The 14,835-nt window shown below is 32.0% G+C and overlaps 1 protein-coding gene across 2 annotated transcripts in view; it reads left to right on the top strand.

The window, feature by feature from the left end:
* The window catches only part of XRN2 (5'-3' exoribonuclease 2), a 97,935-nt gene that overhangs the window by 72,997 nt on the left and 10,103 nt on the right, over nucleotides 1-14,835 (top strand). For both annotated transcript variants that reach the window (XM_074287739.1, XM_074287738.1), the window contains 3 exons: nucleotides 1,613-1,681; nucleotides 1,788-1,919; nucleotides 7,269-7,393. In XM_074287739.1, coding sequence (XP_074143840.1) covers nucleotides 1,613-1,681; nucleotides 1,788-1,919; nucleotides 7,269-7,393 — 326 coding nt within the window. The remainder of the gene's footprint in view (nucleotides 1-1,612; nucleotides 1,682-1,787; nucleotides 1,920-7,268; nucleotides 7,394-14,835) is intronic.

Below are 14,835 nucleotides of genomic sequence, written 5' to 3'. Positions count from 1 at the left end.
TGTGTTAGAAGTGATAAATTCCAGAGGAGAATTGCAAGAAACTGAATTTCAAAACTGTATGCTACCTCTTTCATGGTATATACTAGATTTGATTTAAAGTTCATTCTAAATAAAAAGCTGTTTTACTATGACCATAATGTAAACTTGACTTTGAAGAAAATATATCATCCTCAATTCTTTGCAGAGGTGGGGACCATAGATATGGAATACTGCTTATGCTGTCTGTCAGGTTGTTTGGGTTTGGCCTTTTTTCTCTTATTCTTTGTTATAAAAGATGGTTTATTTGTTAGAGGAGGGAGGAAAAGAAAGGAAGGTGATGTAAAGAACAAAAAGCCTTAATACAAATTATAAGTTTATTTCTTAAAACATAAGATATACCTTAAATGGAAAAAATCCAAAAATACATTGAAAAGACATATAATTATCTATTTGGAATTGCTCACTGTTTTTATTATTCCCTATCATTATTGCAAATAGCTAAGAATAGATTTTTGTTTTGTTTTGTTTTGGGTTTTTTGTGGGGTTTTTTTGGCTGTGGATAAAGTATAGTGCTCAATAGAACTAGAGGAAAGGGAAGAGAAATAATAAAGACAATTAAATAAGCTTAGACTGGGTTGTTTTTTTGTTTTGTTTTGTTTTTTATAAGCATCCTTTTGTAGTATTCTGCAATTAGTTATCATTTATCCCAGAAAAGCTAGTTGCCAACAATGGTATTTGCATATTAAGATGAGAGCAAATTTTTTTCAAAGTAGACCATTTCTTTTTTTTCATTATTGTACACAAATTGCTTGTTTTTATAATTGAATGACTTTTGATCGTAGTTAATTTGAACTGTTCAAAATTATAAATTCTTTAGTAATCAATAAGTTATTAATAAATTCTCACTTTGTGATACTGCCTTTATCTTTTACACAGACTGAATTTTATGACCTTAAAAATAGACATACAAATCAAATCCCCTTTCAGTGAAATGGACAATAAAACAAAGTTTTATTTATAAAAACTACTTTTTCTTTAAAATAAAAAATTGCAGTCTTTTGAAGACCTTTATTGTAATAGGACTTAACTCCTACTAAATGCTAAAGAGAGATCCTCACTATATATAAACAGATCTAAAGATTTGTTAACCTTTTTAAAAGTTTATCCTGTTTCCAATATAGTGTAATAATGGATTTAAATTTTAAATTATAAACATCTTTAAAGCTTCTTCTATTATTCTGTAATTCTCCTGTCCTAGTGCTTTTGACACAAAAGACAGTAAACAATTACTGTTGACTGGTATCAATTTGAAAAGAAAAGTACCAGGAACAGCTAGGTAAGGTAGTGCAATAAGATAGAGCATTGGCCTTGGAGCCAGGAGAGGATCTGAGTTCAAATCCAGCCTCAAATCCAGACTTTGATATTACTAGCTGTGTAACCCTGGGCAAGTTACTTAACTCTGATTGCCTCAAAAAGGAAAATGCCTTAATGGAGAAATCATTAACTGGAAATTTAGGTATCCATGAAATTCAGTCATTCACATTAATACAGCCATTTGAAAGTTTAAATAAATGATTTACAAGTTGTCTTTAATCTGACCTTTTCATTAAAGTACTTGTTTTCTCTTTTTCAGTATTAATTTTAAAGATCCACAGTTTGCTGATGATTACATTTTTAAAGCTACAGTGCTACCAGGAGCAAGGTAACTAAGCTTCCCCCCCCCCCCCCCCCCTTCAAAAACTATCTAGACTTTTCATACCAGTAGTTAACTTGTATGCAACTAAGATGTTGAATTTTCAAATATTCAGAAAACCTGCAAATGTACTCAAACCTGGTGATTGGGAAAAATCCAGCAATGGAAGGCAATGGAGACCACAGCTTGGTTTTAATCGAGACCGCAGGCCAGTTCACTTAGATCAGTCAGCATTTAGGACACTAGGGTAAGTAATGCTCTGACCATTTCCTTGTATACTTTTCTTCCCCAAGTCTTTTTTTTTTTTTTTTTTTTTTTTTGTAACTGGAAAATAATAAATAATCTTAGCACTAATGCTTAATGGTACTCAGTAGTAAAATTATTTTAAATTTACCTTAAAAAATTGATGGAATGTACCTTAAAATCAAATGCAGAAAGACAGAAATAGTAAATGCATTTTTTTTTTTAAGATCATGATGCAACAAAAGGCCAAGGGAAAATAGACCAAAAATTAATTGGAAACTAAATAATCTAATCCTAAAGAATAAATGGGTAAAACAACATATCATAGGCACAATCTGTAATTTCATCCAAGAGAATGACAATAATGAAACACCATACCAAAATTTGTGGGATGCAGCCAAAGCAATTATTAAGGGAAATTTTATATTTCTAGATGTTTATTTGCATAAAATAGAGAAAGAGAAGATCAATGTATTGGGCATGCAACTAAAAAAGCTAGAAAAACAACAAATTTAAAACCTCTAATTAAATTTGAAATTCTGATGATAAAAGGGGAGAATAATAAACTTAAAAGAAGAAAAACTATTGAATTAATAAAATTAAAAATTGGTTTTATGAAAAAAACCAACAAAATAGATACACTTTTAGTTAATTTGATTAGAAAAAGGAAAGAAAATCAAATTGTTAGTCTCAAATGAAATTGGAGAACTTTTCATCAATGAAGAGGAAATTAGCGCAATAATTAGGAGTTATTTTGACCAACTATATGGCAATTAATTTGATAATCTAAGTGAAATGGAGCAATATCTACAAAAATATAGATTGCTCAGATTTACATTAGAGGAAATAAATTACTTAAATAGTCCCATTTTAGAAAAAGCTATTAATCAATTCCCTAACAAAAAATCTCCAGGACCACATGGATTTAAATATGAATTCTACTAAACATTTAGAGGATAATTAATTCTAATACTATACAAAAATAAGGAAAAAATAGGGAAAGGAGTCTTACCAAATTCCTTTTAAGACACAGATATGATGCTGAAACCTAAACCAGGTAGGGTGAAAATAGAGAAAGAAAATTGTTGATCAATTTCCCTACTGAGTATTGATGCAAAAATCTTGAATTAAATATTAGCAAAGAGATTACAGAAAATCATCTCTAGAATAATACACCAATGACCAAGTAGGATTTACACCAGGGATACAGGGCTGGTTCAACATTAGGAAAACTATTAGCATAATTGACTATCAATAACTCAACTAACAAAAATCATATGATTATCTCAATAGATGCAGAAAAAGCATTTGATAGTATCCAACACTCATTCCTATTAAAAACACTAGAGAGTATAGAGTAAATGGAGTTTTCCTTAAAACGATGAGTAGCATTTATCTAAAATCAGCAAGCATCATATGTAATGAGCACAAACTAGTACCATTGCCAGTAAGATCAAGGATGAAAACAGGGTTGCCCACCATCAACATTATATTAGAAATATTAGCTTTGGCAGTAAGAGAAGAAAAGAGATTAAAGGAATTAAAGTAGGTAATGAGGAAACCAAATTATCACTCTGCAGATGTTTTTATAACATACTTAGAGAATCCTAGAAAATTAACTACAAAACTACTAGAAACAATTCACAACTTTAGCAAAGTCACAGGATACAAAATAAATCCACATAAGTTATCAGCATTTTTATATATTACCAACAAAGTGCAACAGCAAGAGATAAAAAGAAAAATTCCATTTAAAATACTTGTTGATAATATGAAATATTTGGGAGCCCATCTGCCAAGGCAAAGTCAGGAACTATATGAACACAACTACAAAATACTTTCTACACAAATAAAGTCAGATCTAATCAATTGGAAAAACATCAAGTGCTCATGGATAGGCCAAACGAATGTAATAAAAATGACAATACTACCTAAATTACTTATTTAGTGCCATATCAATCAAACTCCAAAGGAATTATTTTATTGATCTAGAAAAAAATAACCAAGTTCATCTGGCAGAAGAGAAGGTCAAGAATTAATGTGGAGGGGGATAAGGGGGAAGCAAATGAAGATGTCTAGTTGTACCTGATATAAAACTGTATTACAAATCAGTGGACATCAAAACCATTTGTTATTGGATAAGAAATAGAGTAGTTTTTCAGTGGAATAGGTTAGCATCACAGAACAAAATAGTCAATGACTATAGTAATCCAGTGTTTGACAAACTCAAAAGACCCCAGCGTTTGGATTAAGAACACACTATTTGATTAAAAACTTCTGAGACAATTGGATACTAACTAATGTGGCAGAAACTAGGCATTGACCTACATCTAACACCGTATATCAAGATAAGATCTGAAATGGGTTCATGATTTAGGCATACAGAGTGATATTATAAGTAAATTAGGAGGACAGGATAATTTACCTCTCAGATCTGGGGAGAAGGCAGGAATTTGTGATTAAAGAACTGGAGCTCATTATTGAACGCAAATAGATAATTTTGAATGAGCAAAACTGACAAGGTTAGAAGTAATAAAATTAGAATAAATAAAAATAAAAATTAGAAGTAATAAACTGGAAAACATTTTTACTTTCAAGGATTCTGATAAAGGCCTCAATTCTAAAATACATAGAGAATTAACTCAAATTTGTAAGAATTCAAGCCATTCTCCAGTTGATAGTCAAAAGGACATGAATAGACAATTTTCAGATTAAGAAATTGAAACCATCTCTAGTCATATGAAAAGGTGCTCTAAATCACTGTTGATCAGAGAAATGCAAATTAAGACAACTCTGAGATACCACTACACACCTCTCAGATTGCCTAAGATGACAGGAAAAGATAATGACAAATGTTGGAGGGGATATGGGAAAACTGGGATACTAATGCATTGTTGGTGAAGTTGTGAACTAATCTAGCCATTCTAGAGAGCAATTTGGAACTATGCTTAAAGGGATATCAAACTCTGCATACTCTTTGATCCAGTAGTTTTTCTACTGGGCTTATATTCCAAAGAGATCTTAAAGGAGGAAAAGGGACCCGTGTGTACAAAAATGTTTGTGGCAGCTCTTTTTATAGTGGCAAGAAACTGGAAACTGAGTGGATGTCCCTCAATTGTTAAATGGCTAATTAAGTTATGGTGTATCAATGTTATGGAATATTATTGTTCTATAAGAAATGACCAACATGATTTCAGAGAAAGCCTGGAGAGACTTACATGAACTGATGCTAAGTGAAATGAGCAGAACCAGGAAATCGTAATATATGACAACAAGATTATATGATGATTAATTCTGATGGATGTGGCTCTTCTCAACAGTGAGATGGTTCAGGCCAATTTCAATGATCTTGTGATGATGAGAACCATCTACACTCAGAGAGAGGACTGTGGGAACTGGGTGTGGATCACAACATAGCATTTTCACTTCTTTTGTTGTTTGCTTGAATTTTATTTTCTTTCTCATTTTTATTTTGATCAGATTTTTCTTTTGCAGCAAAATAATTGTTTAAGTATGTATATCCATATTCAGTTTATATATATTTTTGTCATGTTTAACATATATTTTGGATTATTTGCCATCTAGTGGAGTGGCATCTAGGGGTGTGGGGGGGTATTGGAATTATTCTTACATGTTTTGAAAATAAAAAGCTTCAATTAGGAAAAGTAATGGAATGTAATCTAAATTTTGAATGGAAACCTATAATATGTTCATGTCTTCAATTTTTTGATGCTTTTTTTCCTGTGAAATATTTTAAAATTTGCTCATACTGCCCTTTTTAAAAAACTTTTAAAATGATTTAAACTATAATCTTTTACTGTTATAACTTTAATGATTAGAATAAAAGGGATGCAGACAAGTCAAAGGACTCTAGCAGTATTATGTGACTTTTTAATTTATTTCATCTCTCTTCTATATATGAAATATATTAGATGCATTGTCAATGTAGTAGTTGACCTTGTTGCTAGGATCATCCTCATTGAAAGCATCTGACAATAACACTAATGAAAATGTCATGCTAAAAAACAGAAAAGGAAGCATTGATAGTAAATTATTCAACTTGAAAAATCTACAAGCCACGAATAAAATGGAGGAGGGGCTGGTACATAACCTTTTCTTGATAGGTGATTGTGCACTCATTGCAGACTTTGAAGCTTAGCTGCAACAACGTATGAATCAGTTCCTTGCCATTTATGCAAATTTTGACATGCTAGCACCAAGAAAACATAAGTTCTCCACACTGTCCATGCATGTAACCCTCATTTATAGCAAAGGGAGAATTTTTGAATGCTGTGAATATGTTCCCTTTCCTTGATATAGTATACTTTCCAGTGATGTACACATAGATTAAAATTAATTAATATTTCAGGGTACATATTACTAGAGCTAGCTCAGTGTTTGAGGACTCTGAAAGAAAGGGTAAAAGAGAAGAAGCTGAAGATCTACAGAATCAGTGTTTGAGGACTCTGAAAGAAAGGGTAAAAGAGAAGAAGCTGAAGATCTACAGAATCATTGTGCTGACCTCATTTTTAAAACCTTTGACATTGTTAAAACCTGGACAATATATTAGTCTATATGCTAGAAAATTTGTTTGTCTTAGGAAGATTTTGAAGAATACCTGGCAAGATAAGGTTCAAGGCACCAAGATCATTTGTTGAACTGAATTGCCAAGCATTCAGACTCTGGTACAAAGAGTGAAACGTCAGTAAGCTCACCAAGTTACTCAAATACTAAATGTAAGTTTGTCTAAAAAACTAGTTTATAAAGAACTTAGACAAAGCAAGTGTTCACACAGAGGTCAAAAGAAACAATACAAAGTCTTACTGAAGAACTTTGGAATCATTGTGAGACATAAGAGACACTGGCACAGGACTGCACAGCATGGTGTGCCTATATAAAAAAAAAAAGACACTGTGCTCTTGAAGTAAAACAGAACAGCATTAGCTCAAAAGAAATGGGTGATGCACAAATTTAGAAAGGAATCCCCTTTGAACCTTCATATAGACTTTTTGTGTTTGACTATAGAACCTTCCAAGCTGGTACTAGTCTGATTAGCCGTAGTTAGACGCGTCATTTACCTTGACTCCAATGTGATGATGTAATTTTGGTTCCTTTTGAGCACTAAGAATAACATCCAACCAACAAGATGGCCACTTTGGCTAGATCATAGAATGGTTGAGGTGGAATGATGTATATCACAATATAGAAAACTAAGTTGGAGCAGTTTCTTAAGAGTTTGTATTTGATCCTTGAGGTAGATAGGGAGTTCCTGATTAAATGATTTGAACAAAATTGTCATTTATGTTTTTTAAAAATTTTTCTAATTTTAATTATTTTTTTTTGTACATTATAGTCACGTCATGCCAAGAGGTCCAGGAGGTGGACCTTACAGCAATGCTGCACCACCTGGAAATTACCAGGGAAATTTATACAGGCCAATGATAAGAGGACAAGCACAGATTCCAAAGCTTATGTCAAGTAAGTTATTACTTCCTCTATAATTTTATTTTTAAAAGGTTTTTATTTTCTTCACAAAAATAATTTTACTTTTGTTTAGCAGTTACAAATTGGTACCAGCAATTTATTAAAAGATGCTGGTTTGGGTTTTTGTATTATGATTTTAGCGTTGAATAGGCTTATACTCAATTTGCTTTTCATTTAATATGATAATTTGCTTTTGGATTTTTAGAGATAGCATAAGAATGTTTATACTTTACTTTTATTATCAAAAAAAACAATAGTTGGCACATGACATCTATTGGTAACTACAATCCTACTCAAATTTTTTTTTTTTTTTTTTAGTTCTGTTTTTCAATCACTTGTAGCTTACTTTTTAGTGCTTTGTAGTTCTTTCATTTGCAGAAATTATTGAGGCTGGTATAATGAATTAAGAAATTCATTTGAACTGTTCTTTGGATTTCATATCGCGATATTTTCATCAAAGTGCCATTTTAAGAAATATCATATCCTACTATAGAAATTCTGTTTTTCCCCATTCCTGACAGCTGTTTGATCCCATGTGTTTTGCTTAAGTCTCTTAATAGTCTTATGATCACTTTCATGGGTTTCCTGGTTTTTCACTTGCTTTCTAGAATACTTTCTCATTTTATAGAGTATTAATATGCTTGCTTTTCCAGGGCTCCTTCGTCATTAGCTATTTTTTTTTTTTAAATCTTTGCCAATTTTCTGGGTATTAAGCATTTTTCTTATTGCAGTGTTAGTTGGAGTAGTCAGTCATGTGCTTGATAAGTTTAATCTATAAAATGGGGATCATTAGTAGCACTTACCTCAAAGAATTTATGAGTATTAAATGAGATAACACATGTAAAATTCTTTACAAACCCTTTAATGCGCAATTTAAATTGTAGTCCTTTTGAGCATTTAGAATTACTTTTTTATTATGAAAAGGAAGAGGGTGTAGCATGTTTGAAGGGAAGTTAGTTTTTTAAATTTTGTTTTTAAGAATAGTTGAGGCCTTAAACTTCTTTTAGTCAGATTAAAAGATAGTAACAGAAGAAAAGATTATGGATTCTTCATATTAGAAAGAAAGAGTAGACTAGATAATGATACTGAAAATTCACATTAATTTAGCCTATACTTTTTGAGCACCAGCTGTGCAAATACATAACAAGAACAAAACAGTCAGTTCTTTCAAGGTACTTATATTCCTTTGGGTGGGGAGGGGGAGAGGAAAAAAAAACAAAGCTTGTAGGAAATTAAATAAAAAACATATGAAGTAATTTCTGAGAGAAGGAACTATTTGAGCAGAATAGAATTAGAAAAGGATTCCTGTATAGCATCACATTTGAACTAAGTTTTGAAAGAAACTAGAGATTCTGTCTGTAGTGAAGGGAATCAGAACAAGTACATTTCGGGAATACCAGGATGCCTGATATCAGTAAAGAGGCTTATTTGCCTGGAACATCTAATAGGTGAAGAGCCTGTTTAGGAGTTTTGGAGAGGGAGGCTAGAACTAGAGGGTGAAAGACTTCCAAAGTCAAACAAGAGTTTGTTTTATTCTAGATATAAGAGGAAGCTACTAGAACTTCTCAAGCAGACAAATCACATGGTCATCCCTATGGTTTCTGATGATCAACTCTGCAGTAGAAGTGACTGCATGTAAGAGGATCAGTTAAAAGGCATTGCTTTATCACCACAATTTTATTAAAGAAAAGCAAAATATCCCCTCTTTTTTTCTATAATCTATTGTCTTGGTAGATCACTGTTTTGCTTTTTTTAATGATAGCCTCACAAAGTTGAGTTTCACCTTATAGTCACTTAAAAGTGAAGGTTTAAAGGGTAGAAAAGCTGAAATCTAACACTGTCCATTAAGGGGATTAGTCTAGGTCCTGTGTATATAATGGCATGGTTATTTGAGGTGCAGCTGGAAACTTGAGAGACAAGTTTAGAATATTGTGAACATTGGTACAGAGAATCAGTACTTAGAAAAATAGACAGTTGCTGAGCAATAGTCATTGCCTAATTTGGCTTCTGCTGAAAAAGTTTGAAAGGTGACCAAGAATTTTTTACTTTTTTTCTGTTAGGGAACAGGATTTTTTTTTTTTTTTTCAAGTGGATAGTCATACTACTCAGAGTAACTCAAGTTAAAGATTAACCAAACAGGGTGTGATAAGGAGGTTAATGTGGCTAATGAACCATTAAAGTGATAGATGATAGGATCAGAATTGGGTAGAGAAGCAAAGTCAGAATAGACTTACTGGGAAAATCTAGGTAAAGTAAAAGTCCTCATGAAGATAAAGAGCTCATTTTTCTGTGAGAAATGAGTTTTTTGGGGGAAAGATTGAAGATCCAGGTAGGTAAAAATTTTAAGTTGAATACTTTAGAAATTGCAGTTCTTTGAGATTGACTTAGGAGGTGTGTCTAATGTGGGGGTAGAGATTGGAGTTAGTTACAATTGTGAACATAAATGAATTATGGTAAAGATGTTAAGAAGAATTGACAGCATGAATTTGAAGTCTCAGATTTTGTCAGAAAGGTAGAGTGAGATTTATAAACATGATAGAGTCATAAGGGAGTGTAGATGACTTAAAATCATTATAGTAACAAAGATAAGGAAAAGCATTTTTCCTTTTTTTAAAAATAAAATGTGGAAATCAAAGAAAACGGTGGGAGTACAAATTAAAATATGGGGATAGAGAAGTCCATTGTACAACAGGAGAAAATTTAAAAAAAACTGATTTAAGATTTTTGCACCTGTCTTTTAGCATCATGTGTCATATTTTAATTATACTGGAAATTTTTATCATTGCAATTAGATAGAGTTAAATAAGACCTTAGAAGTCCATCTACTTTATTTTCCTTATGCCTTTGATACTGAGGAGACACCAAAATGGTTTTTTTTTATTTTAAATATATAACATCTCAAAAGTATTTTCTTCAATTTCATATTCAAAAGAAATCTATAGATAGTTCTTATTTCATATAAATTTACATTAATGCAAATTTGACTTTACATAAAGAATTAGAGATCTGTATTTTTTAAAAAAGTTACTTTTATTGCATAGTGCTGTGTTCTTACAAGCTCTCTTGCTAGCATTTGCTCTCGCTCTCTTCTCTCGCTTTCTCGTCTCGCTCTCTGTATCCCCTAAGCTTCACATTGGCCCCTCCTCAACACTCTCCTTCCCCTTCCCCTCCCTTGGCCAAGAAAAAAAAAAAAAAAAAACTAGAAAAAAACAAAAAAAAAAAAAGTTCCAAGTAAAAGCAGAGGAATGGACAAACAGGGCAGAAGTTACCTCTGGTTCAGGGGCTTGCCTTAAGACTTCTGGTATAAAGATAGGAGACATTTAAACACTCCATTATCCTGTGTTTCTGTTTCCTGTTGATCAACTTTCAGATACTACATGTCTGTCCCTGATCCCTTGTCCCTCTCCATCCTCCATTATTTTTGTTCATGTCCAGCTCCCACAATTTTGCCCTTAGGATATTCTTCCTCTCAGTCTAGCCAGGTGCCCAAGGGACTACTCAGACCCCTGTGTGTTCCCTTTACTGCTTCAGCTTCTCTGACCCTGGCCCCTTGTAGGTCCTGGCTCTCTTCTTCTCCCCATATCTACAGACAAATGCTTATAAAAATCATTGTGTATGTAGAGGTGTGCAGAACAGTCCATTTAATGTAAAGCATTGTCTACCTCTTTTGCAAGGTTTAAAAATAATTATGCATTTGTCTATAAGGTTTTTTCTGACACCTTTTTGATTCATTATTGTTAGTATTACAGATACATATACATTTTAAGGATGTTGTTTTTTTCCTTCATCCTCAAAAAATACCAACGACATCATGAGGGCAAAATTTTGACTTGTGTATGAATTGGATTTAAGTGAGACAGAGACGTCATCAGCCTCACTGTCTCCTCCAGAGTTAACAAAGTCCAGTGGCAAAGCAAAAGTTAAGAATGTTGTCAATGGCAATCTGTAGACAGAGAGAAGTTATATTATTTACACTGTAAAATCAAGTTCACTATTCAACAGAAGCCCCAGAACAAGAGAACTCTATATAGTGTTTCAGGAATAGTACTTTTAAGATAGAATTCCAAATTGTCCCATAGCTGATGTCTTGTTGGAGTCAAGTATAGTCTTGAGGATCAGTTATGAATGGCATATTTGATTTTTGCAGTCACAATGTCTGATTTTGAGACTTTAATTTTAAATCAGTAAACTTGTCAGTTAAATGAATTTGAAGTGATTATCGATTAATGCGATCAGTAAATATGAACTCTTTTTATTGCTACACTGCTTAGATGTAAATTGAAAATATATATAGATTCAAGAAGTGTTTAGATACATTTAATTGTTTATTTAGTAATAGATTATAGGGAAAGACTAGAGGAATTTAGGGAGACCTAATTTTTTTAGGTCAGCATAATAATAATTGACCATTATGTGGAGTTTTAAGGATTACAAAGTAATTTACATGCATTATCTTTGATGAAATATGTAAAGTGTTTTCCAACCTTTAAAGCACTATATAAATATTAACTATTTTGCTCTTATCTCATTTGAGCTTCCCAACAATCCCATGAGATAGGTACTGTGAATATTATTATCCCTATTTTACAGATGAGGAATCTTAATACTCAAAGGTTGCCCATGGTATACAACTAGTAAGTATCAGAAATGGGATGTGAACTCAGATTTCTCCTAACTTCAGGTCCAACACCCTCTTCCTTGTGCTATATTGTATCTTTTAATGAAAAGTAGCCAACTCAACACGCAAATCATTCCTTTGTTTCCCATATAAAGATAAAATTCTGGGACAGAGTGGATGTTTTAAGTCTAAAACTTTCTTGCTTATCTATTTTACTATGTAACACAAGCTAGAAAGTACTTAGAAGGAAGGATGATTTCTCAGTATTTGACCTCTTTCCTTAATAATGCTTACTTCTTACTATTTATTTTGAGTTTCTTGTAATCAGAATCTTTTCTTCATATTTATAAAGTTAATTCTTTAAGTTTACTGATAGAGACTCTGGGCCTGTGATTTCAATGGTATAAAGAAATTCCTCAGTGAGTAATAAATTTCCCTCTACATTTGAAAGTTTATACCTATAACTTAAAGATTTAAAATTGTTATCAAGAGCAGAGGCAGCATCTTTATAAATATAGTTTGAAAGTAGTGTTATTTAAAATTGGAAAATAGTGTGGTGCTTTATGCAAAAAACTTATTTATTCTCTTCTAGTTAATGTAGTTTAAACTATTCTGAAATTTTCTGTCAGCACTATCGATTATTCTTAGGAAATTTCACATTTATACTGATTTATTAGTTCTTTTAAATATCCTTAGTGTTATAGTTGTGTGGGGTTTTGTATGTGATCATATGAAATTGGGCTCAAGAAGGGCAGTTCGGTCAATCAGACCGCCACTCTTTTTCAAGTGTCAGTTGTGGGTGTTTCTTACTTTTGTTCTCTGATTTGACTTTGATGTGTCAATTTTCAGCTGATGAATAATTGTTCCTGTGCTGATAACTTGTTGGAGTCAAGTACAGTCTCCAGTATTTATTGTAAATGGCATAATTGGTTTTTGCAGTCTTCAGTATTTGATTTTTTACTTTAATTTTGTCAGTAAACTTGTCAATTAACTGCATTTGAAAAGTGATTTTTGATTAATGCAATCAGTAAACATGAAATCTTTTCTTTGATTGCTACACTGATTAGGTAAATTGTTACTTGAGAAGCTACTGAAGAAGCCTTGCTGAATATAGCCTTATAGTACTAGGAAATGCCTAACTTTAAAAAAACCAAAAGAAAATATTAACTGTCATTTTTCCTCTTCTGTCTGAACCTTTCTCAAGTGCAATTCACTATCATACCATGTTTTTTTCTTCCTCTCAAATTGATCTTCTGTCAAAGCCATACAAATGAATGGTAATAAGTTTGTTTTAAATTCTACTTCATTACTCATAACACTGGATATTTCTGCTTATGAATACTTAAGGACTATATATGTTCCTCAGAGCTACATAAAGAGATTTGATTAAAAGTATCCTTGGCGTTTTCTTTTATCCTGTTTTTTTTCTTTAGGATTAGAAAAGGATGCTTAATAATTTTGAGGCAGAATGTTTTAAGTGTAGACTTTGTTTTCTGGTGAATTTGCAAAAGTTTTTGTGTTTGAAAATGTTTGTATTTGGGAAAAGGACACAGGTTGGGGATTGGAGGATAAAGCAATGAACAACTTTTCTAACTAATCAAAATCATATGACAAATTGTGTAGGTAATCTAGAGCAAAGGTTGTTAATCTGAACATTTTTTTTAAAGTTTTCATAATTGCATTTCAGTATAATTGGTTTTCTTTTTGTAGCCTTATGTATTTTTATGTGTTTTGTGTATTTCCAAAAAAAACAACAATAATATTCTGACAACGCATAGATTTTACCAAACTGAAGTCCATAATATCAAAAAGATTAAGAACTTCTTGCTTTGTTCGGTAGAGAAATATCTACTTAGTAAAACTTTACACACAAATAGTTTTATTAGACTTTTTTAAGATACAGTAATTTAGTTAATATATATTAATATTAATATATGTAATTAGTGTTATTCTGTGATTTTGCTGTAATGTAGATGGTGGTGTTATCCCTTCCAGAAACAAGAAACTTTGCCCAAACCCTCCCAGTGCTAGTGCTATCCCTTCATGATTATCTCTATTTTTTCCTGTATATATATCTTACCTATAGTCATTTCCATTAGATTATGAGATACTTGAGAGCAAGTAATCCTTCCTTTCCCTCTTTTTGTCCACGGGATTTAACATTTAACACAGTGCTAGAACATAGTAGATGCTTAGCAAATAGTGGCTGACATTAGCTTTCTAGTTCAAACTCTTCCATCCCCCTTCTCATCTTTACAAATGACAAAACTGGTATTCAAAAAAAGTTACACAACTTCCCCAGATCATGCAATTAGTGATTATCTGAGGGTGGGATTTGAATATGAATCTTGTGACTTCAAATCTAACACTTGAGTTCACTAGCCATCATGTCTGTCTGGAAGCTTTTTACAGATACCTAAGAAATAAGCATTTCCTAATTTTTTTTAACATAACAGCATGCCAAAAATACTACATGAACCACAGTTCTTAAATATAAAGGAGCATGTCACCAGGTTGACAGCAGCAGCGCATTGATTTCTGTGGAAAAGACTAATATAATAAGAGACTAATATATAATATGTAAGTCAAAATGGCATCAAGCTATATTTTTTTCTTTTGTCAATATTTGTATTATGTGTATTTGTACTCCATAATAAGTAGTTCTTTTAGTAATAGTGAATCATTTATTTACTATTATCTTGGTTTATAAGAATACTTAATAAAATGAATTTCTTTGTAGATAATCTATTGGTACTGACAATATTTAGATAAAATTGAGATTCTTAGCCCAAGGGTCCCCGAACTTACTATGCTTTAA

The sequence above is a fragment of the Sminthopsis crassicaudata genome, chromosome 2 (genome assembly GCF_048593235.1).
Source record: "Sminthopsis crassicaudata isolate SCR6 chromosome 2, ASM4859323v1, whole genome shotgun sequence".
Lineage (NCBI taxonomy): Eukaryota > Metazoa > Chordata > Mammalia > Dasyuromorphia > Dasyuridae > Sminthopsis > Sminthopsis crassicaudata.
This window is presented reverse-complemented; position numbering and strand designations above follow the sequence as displayed.